The sequence below is a fragment of the Poecile atricapillus genome, chromosome Z (genome assembly GCF_030490865.1).
Source record: "Poecile atricapillus isolate bPoeAtr1 chromosome Z, bPoeAtr1.hap1, whole genome shotgun sequence".
NCBI lineage: Eukaryota > Metazoa > Chordata > Aves > Passeriformes > Paridae > Poecile > Poecile atricapillus.
The window spans coordinates 119,026,155-119,044,357 of NC_081289.1; the positions used below are offsets into that span (position 1 = coordinate 119,026,155).

The following is an 18,203-nucleotide window of genomic DNA, read 5'->3' on the forward strand; positions in this document are numbered from 1 at the left end:
ACTTTTTCATAGTTCCTAAAAAACAGCACTTAAGGAAGACTCACTCAATGATTTGCTTTGCATCTTTCTCAGAAACTTCCTCACTGTTAGGATCCAGGAGTATCTTCTCATCTGTTTCTAATTTGCTTGATTCTTCTTCCTCATCCTACAGAATACAGAAAAAGAAGAGAAGTGCTGGGAAGTGGAAGTGTTCCTCAGTCATATCTTCAAATGGCATTGTCGTACCGGTAGCTTTCAACGGTCAGTGCTTTATGACAGGCATCTGAGTCATAAGGTTCAGTTTACACCTATTCTGCAACAAAATCGCACTGCAGTGTAACAAAATGATTATTTTTTGACATAAATTAACCAGCAGGAAGTCATAATACTTAGAAATAAAAATAATTTTCTCCTTTAATGATTTAACTTTACAAAGGCCTTCTCTGACTACCATATTCATGGAGAGTATTCCAATACCATGTTTATTCTTAAATTGCATTCTCAATGTGTGATAAATCATTAAGGCTTTAAAAACTGCCAAGTACTATTGATTTAGGCCTCTAGTTTCTTAATTTTTTAAAACAAGTTATTTTTACTCTTTTTGAAGTAACCTGTCTTTTGGCTAAAGTTGCAGCCAATAGCAAACAACTTAAAATCTGAGATTCTAAAATCTGACAGGTATCAGGCCCTTCTCTCCTACCTTAATACTAACAGACATGTAGAATTACACTACCAGAAATTATTCTTACCAAGACACACCATAACATCATACAGTCCAATCAGTTTCAGTGGTTCTTTGGTCCAGTAGTGTAAACACTGCTAAATTTAGGAGATCTGAGTGCTACACCTAGTTCTGCTACCAGCAGACCAATGCAGCTGTGGATTGAACATGGTCCTTCTCTATGCCTCACTTCTGTTCTCCTTTAGAAAGTACTGATCTGAAAACGCTATGCAAGTATCACCATTCATTATTCATAGTATGTAATAAACTGACCCTGAAAAGCTGAGATCTTTGTGTGAGTTAATTATTAGAGTATTTTTTAGAATTTTTGTAATAACAGTATTTAAATCACCATCCAAGTCCTGAATCAAATAAGCCTACCCTGAACATAAATCCCTGGCTTAATCCCTAACATTTTAATGAACTTAATATATAAGTAGTAACCATGTTATTTTCTTGCCTATAAAAACTTCAATGCATAAACTTTGAAGATGTTAATTTTATTCAGCACAAAGCCACAATCCAGCATTTTCTGAGTTGTATTTTAAAACAGGAACCTGCTTAATTCTCTGGTTCATTACTATTAATAATCAGAGTGAAATATTTACTCTTCTTAACCACAAATACCAGTTAGGCATTTACAGTGTATATAAAGAACAACTGCTATAAATCAAGAATAACAGAATCATTCAATTTTCCTGCTTGTATTAGTCTTAAAGCACCTGCACATCTGCTATCATTTCCCTTCTCTTCAAAGGGAAATGAAGGGGAAAATGAAATACGAAGCAAGTACTTGTTTTTACTGTATTGTCACAGTATTTCTTTTTAAAGATACATACCTCCTCCTCATATTCAGAGCCACTTTCATCTTCACTATCTGATCTGGGAGCAACTTCATAGCTGTACAAAAACAACAGAAATATGGTGAATTACAGTTAAAAGGAGGAGGTAATAGGTTCAATACATCTACTCAGCTTACATACAATAAATTTAAAAAATAATAGAATCAGTAAACAAAAAAGGAAGTATAACATGACAAGTATCAATGCAGATAGGAAAAAAAAAGTCTACTTGGTATAATAACTACTTACCCAGGGTTCATCTCCAGCCAAGCATCCAGCTGACTTGCTTTGGGTGCTTCTGGTCCAAGAAGAACTTTGCCTGTTTCAGTGTGAGTCACTTTGACTGGAAGGTCACTCATCTGACTGCTCTCATCTATGGGCTAAAAATTCAAGCAACATTTTACACCACAAGGCAACTGAACTTCATGCTTCTATTACATAACAAAAAGAACTAACAGCACTATCCAAATTCCAGTTCTGAACAAACAGTAAAGTTTTGTTACTAGATGCCACACTTCCCACTAAGCAAACACTGAGGCACGGTATTTCTGTGTGCAACATATTCTATGCGACAGCCACAAATATATCCCAGTATCCCAAGTTAATCAACAAGAACAGCATGGAAAAGAATATGCTCTTGGTTTTTGTGAATCAAGACACAAGGTATGTATTCTTATAAGCATTTAATCCTGTTATTTATACCAACAGACATTTGTGAAAAAAAACATACCATGACCTAATGGCCTTTTTTTTATTTGAGAAACAAGAATCATACAATTCAGTTAACTTTCTAAATAAAGGCCTGTTTTAAAGGTTTATTGTCCTAACTTCTTCAACTAAGCTGATGAAACACCTGTATGAACAAAATCTCTTATTTATCTGTGTTGTAACTAAATTAGAACAGTATTATCAATCTTTATGTTACTTCTTCACTCTGTTCAATTACGGATATTTTTACTTCAAAAACTTTTTTCTTTATAATACTGTTTCTACCCTACAATATTTTCCAAATACATATATATAAGCAAGAAAAAAGAATTCTGAACAGTTCTAAATGCAGTGACTGATGGAGCACAAAACTTAGCCAATTTCCATTAATACTGAAGTTTCAGGAGTGTTATATGCATTTTTCTTGTGCAAATACAAATATATTAAAGTATTTTGCTATAACTCTAACTACATTAGCAGAACTATCACTTCCAAATATAAAAAGAGAGCAAAAGTAAAACAGTAAATATAATTCCAAAGTCTTTATATAAAAATTAAATGGAATAGAAAAATTGCACTAACAGAAGAGCTCTGAATGAGGCAGCATTATGCTGTGCTACTGAATGAATGATGTTATCTGAAGAATGACACAGAAAAAATACTCATTTCCATTTGCTTCTGAGGCAGAAAGAACTTTCAGATGTCTTAATCCATCATAACACTGTTCTCTGCTCTGTGAGGGAAAGGTAATTACATGTGATATCAACAATGTATTTTTTATAAAGATGAGAAGATGGACTATATGGTGTTTACGAGCTCAAATTGAAAGCAAGTTGTCTACATACAGACTGAAGGAAAAATATCTTTTGTAAGCACATTAAAGAACTGAGAGGCAGACTTCATCACACTCAGTGATAGATTCGATATACTTTTCATTTTAGTCTTTGATTTTAGGAATAATGAGAGGCTAGCATAAACGCTAACCTAGGTGACCATTATTTCTGTTTATAAGTAGCAGCTCCTAGAAGAGGTGTCATCATAACTATTTTCAAAGTTACAGCCATGACACACATTTCCACAATAACCACTGGAAAGTTGTTTGGTTTTTTTTTTTAACAAAAAACTGATAAGAAGTTAAAAACAACACCTTTTAAAAATTCATACCTCTCCATCAGGACCAAGACCAGATGCCATTCCTTCTGCATTTTCTTCAGCTTTCTACATTGAATTAAGAAGTGATAAATACTATGGTCAGTGATTTAAAGTACAGAAAGCATATTATGTAAACATTTTGGATCATGAATGTTTCACTTATTTTTGAACAGCCTGGGGTTCAAGTTACTGAAGGCGTGGATGGATAGAGACAAAGACAGGCACAGAGCAATTAACACACAAAAAGCATTTACTAGTGTAAGAAGGGTACCTAATAACCTCAGTCAATGATATAAATCTGCATGTAAGAAGTGGCTGGCCCACTTAATTTCCAGTTCAGACCTAAAGCTCAGTTGCTTATAGGCTATTCTAATGCAAATAAAGTCGTAAATGATTTTCATATGATTTACTATTAATTTCCTCTAAGCTGCTTCAATCTCCATTTTAAAGGTGTCAGCAGGCATCACAAATTGCATATTCATGCAAGGCACTTCTATCTTGGGTATATATTTTGGGTTTTTTGGTCTGACAACTAACTAGAAAGAATATTTTTTGAGTTTGTTATACTACAGTCCAATCATGTGTAGACCTTTCTCAAATTAGAAACAAAAGGAACCCTGGAGTTCTTCACTGGAGAAAGGTAGATTTTTTTCTCTCCAGGCACCAACCTGAGAAATGAGCAGTATCTTCCCCAACTCTTATCCTCATTTACCTTACTTAAAAATGTCAGCAAGTATGAGGAAAAATGAAAGACCTAGTTTGTTTTGCATTCAAACTTTCCTTAACAATTCTGTGCAAGAAAGGACATTTTACAGCTTCTCCTGATGTCACATGGCTGAGTTTGTAGTACTACAGTGAAATATTATTTTGGATACTGATGTAAAGAGAATAGACTACCAACTAAATATAGTTGTTAAATATAAGTGATCTCTTAAATTGTGTTTTAGGATAAAAAACTTCCAAATATTATTGAAGTGTGTGATAAATATAGACCAACAAGTTATTCCTTTTTTTGTTTAACAAGTATACTTGAGGAATAGCTGCACTTCTCAATATTGACACAATCCTTAATATCTACTTCAGATCCTGTTCAGCTTTTTGCTTTGCTATTAAATTCCATTATCCAATTATGTTATTGAAATGAACATGCAGCAGCTGATGCTTAGTAAGAACAACAATACAAGCTTCAAGGCTGCCTGCTTCAGCATTTCTGAGCAGGTATGACTGCTGACAAAGAAAGGAACTGCACTAGAAGTGAAGATTTTAAATAAACACAAGGGAAGGATAAGTTATGAAAACACGTATGTAATCTTGGCTGAACACACTACATTGACTGAGAATACTTTTTCCCTGGATGAACCAGGGCTGGGATCCATTCTTCTACACCTGAGAATGCTATCTAATACATGAAGATTGCTGTCACTTAGCTACAGCCAGTGGTAAAGAACTCTACAACTCAAATCACAGAAAAGCAGTAAGCATCAATGCTGTTCACTCTCCAAAAATCATCACCTGCTATGAGAATTTATAACCTACAGTTAAACATTTCTAACCCAGAGTTAAAAACAATTTTGGAAATCAGAAGAACATAATACAAAGAAAATAAATATAAATAATGAAAGACATCTTGCACTTTTGTTTTGGACCATGCAAATAGATCTTTAATGTTGACAATTTAATCCTTGAATTGGGGAAACCTCAATATTAAAAAGCAGAAAGGCACATTTTGTTAATTCTCTGCATAATGACAGGAAAAATTGCCAAAAATAAAGTGAAAAGCTACACAGCAAGTTGAACTAGCCTATCAGATGAAAATTTCATATGGAGTATTTTTTCTTATCAATGACTACAGTAGGAAGCTAGAGACTGAAAACACAAATAGAGGAACGTGAAAGAAACAAACAGGGAAAATCTACCATGAAGATTAGAGAAACTGTACCCCAGAGAAAGAATGGACTAATCTCAGATTTTATTCTACTAAATATAAGGTTCACTTGGGTATTCTATAATGAGTCTGGCAAAGATTATTTCTTCACCATTTACTTCCTCACTGCCACTTCTAGGAGAAAATACTAAGAACTCTCTTTTCTCATTTTTTCTGTAAGTACAAAACATTAACTACACGTATTAGTAGATTAAGCTTTAATACACATTACAAAACATAAAAGCCTAAGAACTGGAAGTATATGGCTTGGAAAAGAGACACAGTGTCCACTAATTGCAATGTGTTCCACAGCCATGCAATGACAAATTCCCAGAATTCTACATTAAAATAAAGGGTAATATTTGTGTGAACTCCTATTTCCTTCACAGATGAGCAAAAGAATGCTGGAAAGAAGTTAATTATAAACAAAAAGATGCAAATGATCAAGACAGAGCAAAGTTGTGGGTTTTTTGTGTGGCTTTTTCTGTTTTTTTTGTTGGGTTTGTTTTTTTTTTTTTTTTGCTAATCTTCCCTTAGGTTTTAGGATAGGATATATATAAACACTGAATATTTACAGGACATATTTAATTTCAAATTCAGGGACAGAAAATTATGTCTTTACTGACATGCCAGAAGATAACCCTGTTTCTCATACATACTTAGGCTAAACTGACATAGAAAGAGAAATATCACATATGTAGACAGTTAAAGGAATACGTATTTATTTAAAGTGATGCAGTTACTCCACATGCTGTCTCAATTATTATTATCTCTACTGTGCATTATATACATTAAACCATGTCTGTTCTCACTGGTAATACAAGCCAATACAAACTCCATCCAAATTAAATCTTCATTCTGTAGACAGGTTATTGCTCCTACGTTAAGAACATACTCTTGGGATCAAAGGTTTTTGAGAGCAGGAGAAAACATATACTGCTTCTTAAGCCATTAATGTCCAAGATCAGTATTTTTTTCTATGCTGGTTGTTTTAGCATATTCCCATTACTGTCAGTAAACCCTGTAAATGTAAGACTTGTATTTGTAGCAGTAATTAGTAGCAAACCAGGCATGGAAATGGATTATAAAAATCCTCTTATACATTCTGCAAGAAATGAAAGGTACTCTGAGGTCGTAAAAAAATGACAAATCATTCCTTAATCACTATTATTTTATTTTATTATTAGATGGAATTATTTTTTTGAAAATTGCACTGTTCAATTTCAACAACTTTCCCTTGCAGGGTAAAACATTTCATATGAAGAAAAATAATCTTGGAAAGTTTCAATTAAAGGTTTAAAATGCACAATGAACAATATTACTAGCAAAATACACATTTACTATAATAAACCTAGTCAAGTTTCTTAGCCATTTTCAATGATCCTAACAAAATGGACTGAGCCAAGTGTATAATGTGGAAGTCTAAAATAGGTGCCCTGGATGAGACAGCTACACAAACTAGACTCTTGCCATCTTTTTCACAGAATGTATTTTTGATATATTGTACCCCTTTTGGGTGCATTAATCTTAATTTACACATCTGTCCCAATTTTACCTGTACAAGGTTTATGAGCAAACTGGTGTTATGAGGATATTAACAGCTGAGAATTTTATAATTCTGCTTCCTTATCACCTTCTTTTGAGGAAATAAAAGCATATAAATATTTCAATAGAGAGAGGGATGAGCTCCCTCAGTACTGAGAATTTGGTAGACACTCTGGTACATACATGTATGACAATCGGGCATCACCACATTTATCAACATTAAAAGTGGATTGGAAGAAGAAATGGCTAAAAAATACCAGCTGTAACTACTTGCCTTCTTTCTTCTCCTTCGCTTCTTCTTCTCTTTGGCTGCTTGTGCCTGTTTATGCTCCCATACCAGGTTAGTCAAGTTAGCCACATACTCATCCGTTTGCTGCAACAGGTAAGCCAAGCGTCTGTCCTTCTTTTGATCAATCAGCTTACGGTAGCCTTCTTCATCTTCAGCCTAGTAACACAGAAGAGAGGTCAGTCATCACAGAAATGATGGTGAATGTGCACCATCCAACTCTTAGCTCAATAATGAAGTGTTACCTTAGGTCGTTATGATTTGCACAGAGGAGCTACATGGGTAAAGAGCTTATTGGATGATCAGGCCCAGAGAGTCATGTATTTGTATCAAAATGTCATGGCATCATAGGGGCTGGCAGGGACCTTAATGATCATCTAGTTCAAATTCCCCTGCCATGGGTAGGGACACCTTCCGCTAGACCACATTGCTCAAAACAATATCCAACCTGGCCATTAACACCTCTAGACATGGGGCATCCACACCTTTTGAGAGTAACACATTCTAGTATCTCACCACTCTCACAGTGAAGTATTTCTTCCTAATACCTACTCAAACCATACTTTCATAGAACCCCAACTAGTTATTAAGGTTGGCCAAAGATACCAAGCCAAATCATCAGTTTGAAACTGCCAGCTCCCCCAGTAAACCATGTCATCAAAACATGTCCACATGTTTTCTGAACTTCCCAGGAAGCCTGCTTCAATGCTTGACAACCCTTTCATTGAAGTATTTTCTTTGATGTAAAATCCAAACTAAACCTTCCCCAGCACAACTTGAGATGATTTCTGCTTGTCCTATCGCTTGTTACCTGGGAAAAGAAACCAGCCTCCATCTTGCTACAGCCCCCTTTCAGAAGCCTGTACAGAGCAATGAGGGCCCGCCTGAGCCTCCTTTTCTCCAGGCTGAACAACTCCAGCTCCCTCAGCTGTTCCTCACCAGGACTTGTGCTCCAGACCCTTCCCCAGCTCCACTGCCCTTCTCTGGACATGCTCCAGCCTCAATATCCTCTTGGAGTGGGACTGCAGAACTAAGCAGAGGATCTGAGGTGCAGCCTCCCCAGTGCTGAGTACAGGGGACAATCCCTGCTCTGGCTCCTGCTGGCCACACCATTGCTGGCACAGGCCAGGATGCCATTGGCCTCCTTGGCCACCCAGGCACACCCTGGCTCATGTTCAGCTGCTGTCACCAGCACCTCCAGGTCCTTTTTCTCTGGGCAGCTTTCCAGCCACTCTGCCCCAGCCTGTGGCACTGCCTGGGGCTCTTGTGACTCAAGGGCAGGGCCTAGCACTTTGCCTATTTATAATGGCACTTCGCCTTTTTATAATGGCACTTCGCCATATCACTGGCCTCGGTTTTTGATGTAGTCCATGATACGGATGGCTTTCTGGTCTGCAAGTGTAAATCACTCGGTCCTGCTCACCTTGTCATCCCCCAATACATCCAAAATCCTTCACTGCAAGGTGTCTGAGAGTCATATTTTATCTGAAGACAGTATGAAGAGCCTTAACACAGGAGTCTATTCTGTGTCATGTTGTGCATGTCTACCAGTGACATAGAGTAAGGGATGAACTTCAGTCAAGTTTGCAGAGGACATGAAACCAGGGGATATCTGTCGATATGCTCAAGGGCTGGGCTGCACTTCAGAAGGACCCGAACAGGCAGAAAAGCTGTGCCATTTCTCATGTTAGAGGTTTTCAAGATAGGGCTGAAAAAAACGTTAAGCAACCGGTTTTGAACTCAATGTAAACACTCCTGGAAGGTGGTTCAACCTTCTAGAAGGCTGAGTTACTCTGAGAGAGAGATTCTATGATTCTACACATTTCCTACTCTCATGGACCAACGAAAAAGCTGGAAAATGGAAAAATCTGCAGCAGTTATGACTGGCAATGGAGGAAAAAAAAAATCAACACTACATTAGGCAGATTGAATGTTGTCACGGGGTGGCTTTACTTTTAAGGTGGTTTTGGGAGCTAAGGAAGTTGAAGCTGCTGGTGGCTGATGGGAGTCTTTCCTCCTGACCAATTATCAGTCATTTCTAAGAATTGACAGCAGTTTTGACCATTAAAAAGTGAGATCAACTTGTGAACACTCCCTTAAGATGTACAGTCAAAGCTCTCTTGTTCTCTTTGTGTTTCCAGCTTCTGGAAAGGTAACAAGGCTCTATCTTGGCCCCCCCCCCTCCCCCCCCCTCCTCCAGGCCGGACAAGGCTGCAGGTGTGGGGAGAAGCAGAGCTGGCCAGCCGGGCTTAGTTTTCAGTTTCTGCTGCTGGACTGAAACCTGACACCATGAACTCTTGCAGCTTTTCTAAGACTTTAATTCTTTTACTACCTGGATAAAAACGTACAGATTACTCCTTTTTCCCAGAGAGACAGAGAGAGAGACAATCAACATGAAGAAGACATCATAAAACCACCAACAGCAGTGAAGAAAAGAGTTAAGTTTTAGATGGGGAAGAGAGAATAAGGAGATGCTTTATAAGCTGAAATATCTTTCTGTTAAAGCTATGAAAATGGACAATAGTGTTTTGAAAAGACTCCTTTAATTCATGACAGAGTATATTGGGAGAAATAGAGTGTTCAAAGTGTGGATTTTGAGCAAAGGAGAGAGTAATTGTGATACAGTGAGGCGCTGGAACAGAGTGAAGCGAAGATTTGAGGCCTTGAGAGGCAATAAGAAAACTGTTTCCAGGGAAGCTCACAGAAACAGATGAAGAGGACTTTTGCCTTTGAATAACTCATCCTTAAAGTGACATCCCTAGACTCATGGCCCATACACACCTCAGAGTGATGTGAAATGGGAGGAGTGAACTGATGGCAGATTTCCAGGCAGCTGGCATCAGAAAAATAGAAAACTATAACAGAAATAGTTTTCTCGTGAGAAACTCCATAGATTAGCAGAAGAAGACTTCTGTTTCTACAAAGGCTGATGAAAAGACTCTAGCAGGAATTGGGACTGTTTTAAGCACCAAAGTTCCAAAGTTTTTTTGTCTCTATGTTGTCACGTGTACGAAGGAATGGTCAGGCAGTGGGGGGATAAAAGAGTATTCTAGAAGTTTATTCTGGTGGTTTTATTCTTGTAGTTTTGTTAATAACTTTCTTTATTCCTTTTAAGTTTTAAGCCTGTTTTGCTCTTGTTCTAATCCGTATCTCACAGCAAGAAATAAGTAATTTTTTTAGTTACTGCTTTAAAACAACGACAAATGTCCTGAAACAGAGATAGTAAATCTCCTACAGAGATGACTTTTTGAAGACATGAAGTGCAGGCGGTTCACCAGCAGGTCGTTCACCAAGAGGAAGAACATAGGAGCTGGACATAAAACTGCATTTAGTCCTTTTCCAGTATGGATACAAGATCCTTTTTTTCTGGATGTCATGTTAGGGTTTTTTGTGTTAAATTTATATCACTGTTCTACTCTGGTTTTATTTAATCTCTGATAGACCTCACTATCAGAAACAGGATTCACCATATAAACCCTATCCCTGGCAATTTCTGCATCCTTGTCATACTGTGTAAGAGTGTTGGACATACAACAAATATTACTTTCATGTGCTGTGATGATGTAATACAGAATGTCACAAAAAGTACAAAAAAGCAGCGGAGATGCCTGTCTCAGTTTTGGCTGAAACAACAAATTAAGGAAGTATACAGTGCCTTATGAAAACCAAACATGAGTAAGAAATGATGATTACTTTCAAATACAGCACTCTGGGAGAGCTCCTGCTTTTCTAGAGACACCAGAATGGCATACAGTTAGAAAAAATAGCTATAATGTTCAAACTGAGCTTGCAAAACTGCTTGCAAAATTCCATGTTATGTTCAACCTATCAAAATTACAATTCTCAAATCCCAAGTTTTTAGGAAAAATAAATTATCATTATGATTGTTGTTGTTGTTTTTATTGCTTCTAATGTTACTGAATACACAGTCTGTGTAATCTAGCCAAGGTACTTATTTTATACATTTAAGCTCGTCTTAACAGTATCTTCTTAAATCACACCAATGCCCATTTTTGCACAATATATATATATAGTACTACTAATGAGCTGCGACACAATCACTGTTTCTAATCATAGTAAATGAAGAGCAATTTGTGGAATGAATTCAGCATTCCTGAAAAGATACACAAAAAGTTCTAGATACAGTATATTTTCAGAGACCATGGTAAGCATCTGAGAGGAGATGATGTTTTAAAAAAAAACACTAGTACTCATCTGTGAATTCCAAATTTACTGCAACTGGACTAAAACTAAATAGGCAAAGTAACCCCATTAGAAAACACAAGATTGGTTTTGCAGAAGGATTTAATTGAGCAGTAAGTGCAAAACCCTAAACTGAAAATGCCTATGAAATTCTGTACGTATGGTAAGAGCTTAACCAGTCTTGGTGAGGTGTTTTAGGAGAAAGCATTGATAATCTGGAAGCATTGGTATCCTATTCCATTTCTGGACATTCAAATCTACTTTGTACTTTTCAGCAGTGGATATCTTCATTACTTATCACAATATGTGTTCAATTTGACATAAGCTGAATATCAGAATATACGAAAGTATTTCCCAAATGTCAATATTGCTTTTGTTTAAAATCAGCCCCTTTTTAAAAATAAAATATTTTAAAATATTTTTAAAAATAATTTACATTTTTACAAGCTAGGTTAGACAAAATACTGATGATTATCTCCAATTATAAAAAAAGCTCTATAATACTGATTACTACGTAATTTTACTAAATGTTCTAGGGCCTACACATTTGTTATTCTCTTATGCAAGTTCTTAATTCACACTTTACACAAGCTTTCATTTCCTAGTTTCTACCATTGTTTTATTTAGTTCTTTCTGCATTTCATTCTGTGATTTTTAAAACCAAATTTTTCAGCCCATATTCATGGTGGGGATAGATTCTGGACATTCTAGATGAAAACTAGTGTTCACATCTGCACCTCTATTAGATACTTACTGCTTTTTGCCAGCAGCTAAGATTGAGCTAACCAAGGTCTTGAATAATTTTTTCTACCCCAAGTTACTGACATACTTGTTCATATGCACTGATCTGTTTAGGCTTTGAATTCCAGACTTATTTTAACTCCTGAAATGTAGGCAGCTCCCTGACTGGTTCCACAGCATTCTGAAGAGACATGATTATATATAAACACATTTCACTCTGTTCTTAGAATGATATAGCTGATATTGTGAAGGTATAGGGAAGGAAAAACCATGAAATGGTAAGGAGTGTGATCTGAAGCATTAAATGGGTAGAACTGAATACTATTCAATTCTCAAAAATACATGCATTACTGCTATTGGTTAGGTACTCTCGTATGTGGAATCAACTGTATGTAAAAATTATGGAGTAAGCCATGAACAAGTTAATAATCTGGAATCTTCAAAACTATAAACCTAGAAATAAAACAAAGTCCATTATTTTTAAAATGGACCAATAACCCTGCAATTATATAAAAATGTTAGTAAGATGAAGTTGCTGTTACTCAGTGTAACAGTGTGTTACACTCAGTGGCTGTGCTAAGTTTTTATGCTAGTACAAAAAACCTATAGTCCTATACAAAAACTTTGAAAACTAAGTAGCTATAGATTAAATTCAGAAGTATCACACCAACAGAAATATATGTGACGAAATGTAGTAGTTTTGGATTTATACTTTTTTTATTACCAAGTATTTCACAATTGAAACACATTGGAGTGGCTGAGATAGTATATAAACATATTAAAAGGATACAGTACATAACTTTAACTAATTTAACCATCCTTACCATTAGTCTCCTCATTCTTTCTTTCTCAATTCTCTCAGTTTCTTTTTTCTGCTCACGTTCAGTGTTGGCATGCCAAGTTGCCACAGCTTTTGAAAGTTTCTGAATTTTCCCAGCGACTGACCGGTGGTACTCTTTAAAATCTTTAGCATGCTGCAATATGCTATTCAGGTATTCCTAGAAAGAGAATCAAGTTAGTGCAGGCAATCTGACATAGCACAGATTTGAAATCTGGAATGTTGGAGTTCTAATCTTAAAGTCTTCCAATTACTTATCATACCACTTGGAGTTTTTTAATCAAAAAAACTCCAAAGGTAAATAAAAGAGATCTGCACAGCAAAGCAAAGTGCACATCTGTCATGGGGCAAACTCCTAATAACTTAAAATACCTGATGCTTCTGCCTACGCTTCCTCTCCTGTTCTATCTTCTGCTGTTTTTCAAGCTTTTCTGTCATACGAGCCTCCCTCAAAGTCTGGCGCTTGCTTCGTTTGTAGGCTTTGGAGTTCAGTGCTGTCTCAAGTGTTGTGTCACGACGCATGCAGGCTACCACCTCTTGTCTTAACTACCAGTGGAGAGAGTTGGGGAAAGACAAACACTCAAACATTTAGCTCTTAATAAAACAACTTTAAACACTGTTATGACAGAGTAGAAAAGTAAACAGTTCAAAATATATAGTTCAAAACTACAGCTCTAAAAAGATACAGCAGTGATACAGTTGCAACAGCTACATCAGTTACCCTAAACAAATCTTAAACCTTCACAGAATGATCAAAAGCGTTAATTACTTTTAAGCATAATTTCTTCCCTCTTTACAGATGCTGGTAACAACGGTCCTGCTGCAGTAAAAGGGGTGCGTCAAGATCTTACACCATCAAAATAAAACACAAACAAACCACATAGATAATGTATTTTCTAGTGCAGGACCTGTACATAATTGACAACTTGTTTTATTGCCAGCTGTACAGAAGACAGGTGGGAGAGGTAAATGTAAAGAGCTTGGAACAGTATTGCCACAGTCCCAGCAGTAGAGCAGGGAGAGCCTGCTGCTTTTCATCTGACCTCTGACAAAACTTCATTACAAAGGAGTGCCAAGGGTAGAAAGGAAGGAAGACTTGGACACCATGGCACAACTCCTGCCAAGGCTTTTGTCAGGAAGTATTTTGCTTGACCTGCCAAACTGCATCTTTGTTCTTCCAAACTAACTGCAAAAGCCAATGGCAAGAGGCCCGTAACAGTCTGGCAGTGTGATTCCTTTTCTGAAATTAATTTGCTTATACAGGCACTCAACATTCAAGTTAAATCTTATGCATGATCCTCTTATGTTTCATTTTCAAAGTCTGCACCACAGTGGAAATCCCAAAAACAAATCACAGAGAAAAACCACACAAAACAGCAACACACAATTTTTATTAAAACAAGGGGACTTGTGCAAATACTAAGTATGTCCAGAAGGAGGTATCTGTTGAGAAGATCTGTTCTGAAAATCAGCTTGGAGTCTGTCCAGCACTTTTTTTTTCCTTTGTACTAATGTCATGTTCATTACAAAAGACACATTTCCATTACTTGCTTGTTGGTTACATTAGCTTGCATGCAGGATCTGCTTACACTTTGCACTAATACAGAATCTCTTTCCAGTTTACTCTTTGTTGCATGAACAGGTTTGCTTGTGGCCACTATGAAAATTTTCCTCAAGTAAACAGCATTACCTGGCGTTGGAAGTTCAGTAGCCTAAGAGCCTTCAACTCCACTGTAGCTTTGGTTCGCAGATCAGGGGGGAGAGAACCAGGCAAGTTCTCCAGTTCCTGAATTCTGTGAGCAATTCGAGCCTGAAGTCTACAAAACAGAAAACTGGGTAAGACACCATGAGAAATCTGTAATGCATTACATGTAGTAAAAATAGTCAGTTTAACTCAGTCATTTACATGTCTTTTTTTCTGTTTTTTTCTGAACTAACAGGCTTTTGTGGAGATGACACTGGGTATCTTTTTCCACTTTGAAAATAAATTGTGAAGTTATCAAAATGCCCCTTGGCCATTCTTTTCAACTAGAACTAGATACGTGAATATGAATTTGGGAATTCAATTTTACACACTATTATTCAGGATTCTGCTTTCAAGCTTCTTTGATGGGTGTTATTTTTATGCAATGTAGTCAGTGATGACATAGACCATATTTGCCTAATTATCTGGAATTCTACTTCATTATTTTATTGACTAAGTTTGTTCATAACGTATTCACAGCTATATAGCTCCTACTATAAATCAAATTCTACTTCACTCTTCCTCTAGAAGCTCATTTTGCATTCATTTACAAATTCAAGAGACAAAAAGAAGGAATAATAGACAAGACAGACAGAAGTTGATTTTTTTCCAACTTTAATATTACTGGAAGAATTCTAAAGTTCCTGGGGAAAAAAAATAGGATGTAATGCTGCATATTACTGCAGAAGACTATTCTGGTGTCTTTAAGAGATTAAAAAATTGAAGCAGAATTAGATAAGTAATGGTTGTCATACAGACTGAAAATGCAAATCAAGAAGAGCTATTTCTTAACTAGAGAGAGTTTCATTAAACTCTCTCTAGTTAATATTAAAGTATTCATCTCAGTCCAGAAAAGTTCATTATTCCTGCAGAAATAGTTTTCATTCAGAAAATGACACTGCCTTATTTTGCTATTTCCAGTTTATATACTACACTAAAATGTTCACATTTTGCACAACTGGGCATTCCACTTAGTAAGAAGATATTTTAGTTCACCTAAGGATGTAAAATCTTGAGAATTACGTGGTTTCTTGGAGAGATGTACTAGCTAGTGTACATTCATACAAAAAAGCAGTCAAGCTGTACAAAATCACATGCTCTACCTGTCGTTTACCCACATATGGTTGCAATCCTGCATCACAACAATTATCTATTATTCTTTCTCCCTTCCTAAACATCTGTAGTCTGTCTCCTGAAACTATCACCTACAAAACAGTTACAGCCAAAACCCCGTTTCCCTGACTTTAATGAAACCTTAAGGGAGCAGTCACAACCTTTCCAAACCTTTATTTTGAGTTGTGAGCTTATTAAAGCAACTGAATATTGAACATATTTTCAGTTTCTTTTTACATTCATGCTAGCAATGAGTGTTTGTTCATGAGGATGAGTTAATCTAGGCTCTCCCTGACATACCTTATAGTTTTAGATAACTAACTGTTAAGAGTCACTTCCAAACAAACATGAAGTGAAATGCTGACTTCTTAGTTCTGTCAGAATTAGTTTTCTTCTTTAACTTCAGGTATAAAAGATATAGAAGTGATTGGTAACATAAAAGTTTATACAACCGAGGTTCAAGCAATTGAATTGTCAAAGGTGGACTGGTCCCTACATTTCTATCATCAAAACTGGTAAAAAAAATCCAAACGCATGTGTTTCTTGAGATACGTCTAAACATATCAAAGCTCACAGAGTGTGCTTATTATGTCCCATCGCCACATTATGCAATTCACTCCCATACAAAACCCATTTCACTGCTAATAATTTTTTTTTTCAACTTCACTTAATAAAAAAGGCAGATCAGAAATAAATGTGCATGAAATTTTATCACTAAATTATATGGCAAAAAAATAAATTAATGGTTTCATTAGTATTCCAGGATAACTTTTCCTTCAACTATTTTCCTCATACGTTGAAATGCACTGAACTACAAACAATGACAGTTCAATGCTATGGTGGGTGGTTGCCCTTCCTTTAATAACCCAGTCAGAGGGAAGCCATAGGAACAAAAAACAATTAGTATTTCTAAGTCAGTAGAGATATTACTTCAGAAAACTCCTATTGTAACTCAGATCAGGACTCCATTTAAAAAAAGTCCAGAACAAAGAAAGTTGAAATAGTAATGAAAATCTACAGTACCCATACAGAAGAATAAAGAAAGTGACAACCAGATGGGTTTCATATGAACAAAAAACCAAAACAAAACAGAACATAACAAAACAGAAAGCAAACACGAAAACCAAGAACATATTTTGAAGTTTCATTTCATACTTTCCTAGAAGTACTATTTGTATGTATATATACATATGGTACTAATGGATTAATGGTAATAGGGTTTTCTTCAAAAGTCAGTAGGATTTTTTAAAGAATTCCAATTCAAGTGAATGGAAGAACTGCTTGAGCAATCTCTCACCACAGCCACCTTCCAGTCTTTAAAGGAAGTGACCCAGTTTGTTGTACTGCTGCTATTTTCAAATAACAATGCTAACAGCTGTTAGGTAAAGAGAATCCCAGGAAAAAAGTTTCCTAGATCTTTTTACTATCACTTGAAGTATGCAATCTCACACTTTAAAGGATGTAATAAATTAATCTTTGCAGTTCAGCAATTTACCTTCATGCAGAAAGTGGCTACTGTATGCATGCCGAGATCTCTTTGCAAACTAAGTGATGAACACCCATTTCTCATTAACTTGGATCAACAGCAGATCAAACCTGTCTAGCATGGATGCCATGCAGTAAAAAATATACTTTGCAGGTAACAGGAAGAAACTACATACAATCTGCAGGACATTACCAGGTCTATTGTTTTTTAATGTGCAATGAGAATGAGAAGGTGGAAAAAGCCTTTCAACATAATAGAACAACTTTAAATTATAGGCATTATTATCTTAAGACAGTTCTTCAGTGAGATTAAAAAGCAGCACTTTATTTTGAAGAAAGCATTAAGGAGAGTTTTATAAAAACATGTGTAATGGATTTGTGTGGCTAGGTGTTGCTAGCAGGGAGGCTACAGCACTGGCTTCTGTGAGAACCTGCCCAAAGGTTTCCCTACATCCAGCAGAGCTAATGCCAGCCAGCTCCAGGATAGACCCTCCATCTGTAAAGGCTGAGCCAATCAAAAATGGTGGTAAATGCCTCTGTGACAGAAGACTCAAGAAGGGGGAAAAAAGGTTACTGGGCAGGTGTAATTGTGGATACAAAAGAGCAGGGTGAGAACATGTGAGAGAAACAACTCTGTACAGATATGAAGATGACTGGAGAAGGAGGGGCAGGAGGTGCTACAGGCAGAGCTGAGATTCCCCTGCTCCCCATGGTGCAGGCCATGGTGAGGTGGCTGTGCCCCTGCAGCCCATGGAGTACCACATGGATGCAGAGACACACCTGGAATTCAAACGGTTTTCAAAGCATAATGCCCCTTTATTAAAAGGGTTTAGTGTGAGATCTCAAGAGCCAAGTGTTTCACAATGCTTTCACTAACCTCAGTGCTTTCAGGATAAGTATGTTTATTTTGGCTTTTTTCTGC

General features: G+C 36.5%; 1 protein-coding gene across 6 annotated transcripts in view; it reads right to left on the minus strand.

Moving 5' to 3' along the window:
* The window catches only part of SMARCA2 (SWI/SNF related, matrix associated, actin dependent regulator of chromatin, subfamily a, member 2), a 119,502-nt gene that overhangs the window by 65,665 nt on the left and 35,634 nt on the right, over positions 1-18,203 (minus strand). For all 6 annotated transcript variants that reach the window (XM_058827106.1, XM_058827110.1, XM_058827109.1 and 3 more), the window contains 8 exons: positions 14,630-14,756; positions 13,312-13,485; positions 12,926-13,099; positions 7,146-7,316; positions 3,415-3,468; positions 1,792-1,922; positions 1,540-1,600; positions 45-145 (listed from right to left, as the gene is read on the minus strand). In XM_058827106.1, coding sequence (XP_058683089.1) covers positions 45-145; positions 1,540-1,600; positions 1,792-1,922; positions 3,415-3,468; positions 7,146-7,316; positions 12,926-13,099; positions 13,312-13,485; positions 14,630-14,756 — 993 coding nt within the window. The remainder of the gene's footprint in view (positions 1-44; positions 146-1,539; positions 1,601-1,791; positions 1,923-3,414; positions 3,469-7,145; positions 7,317-12,925; positions 13,100-13,311; positions 13,486-14,629; positions 14,757-18,203) is intronic.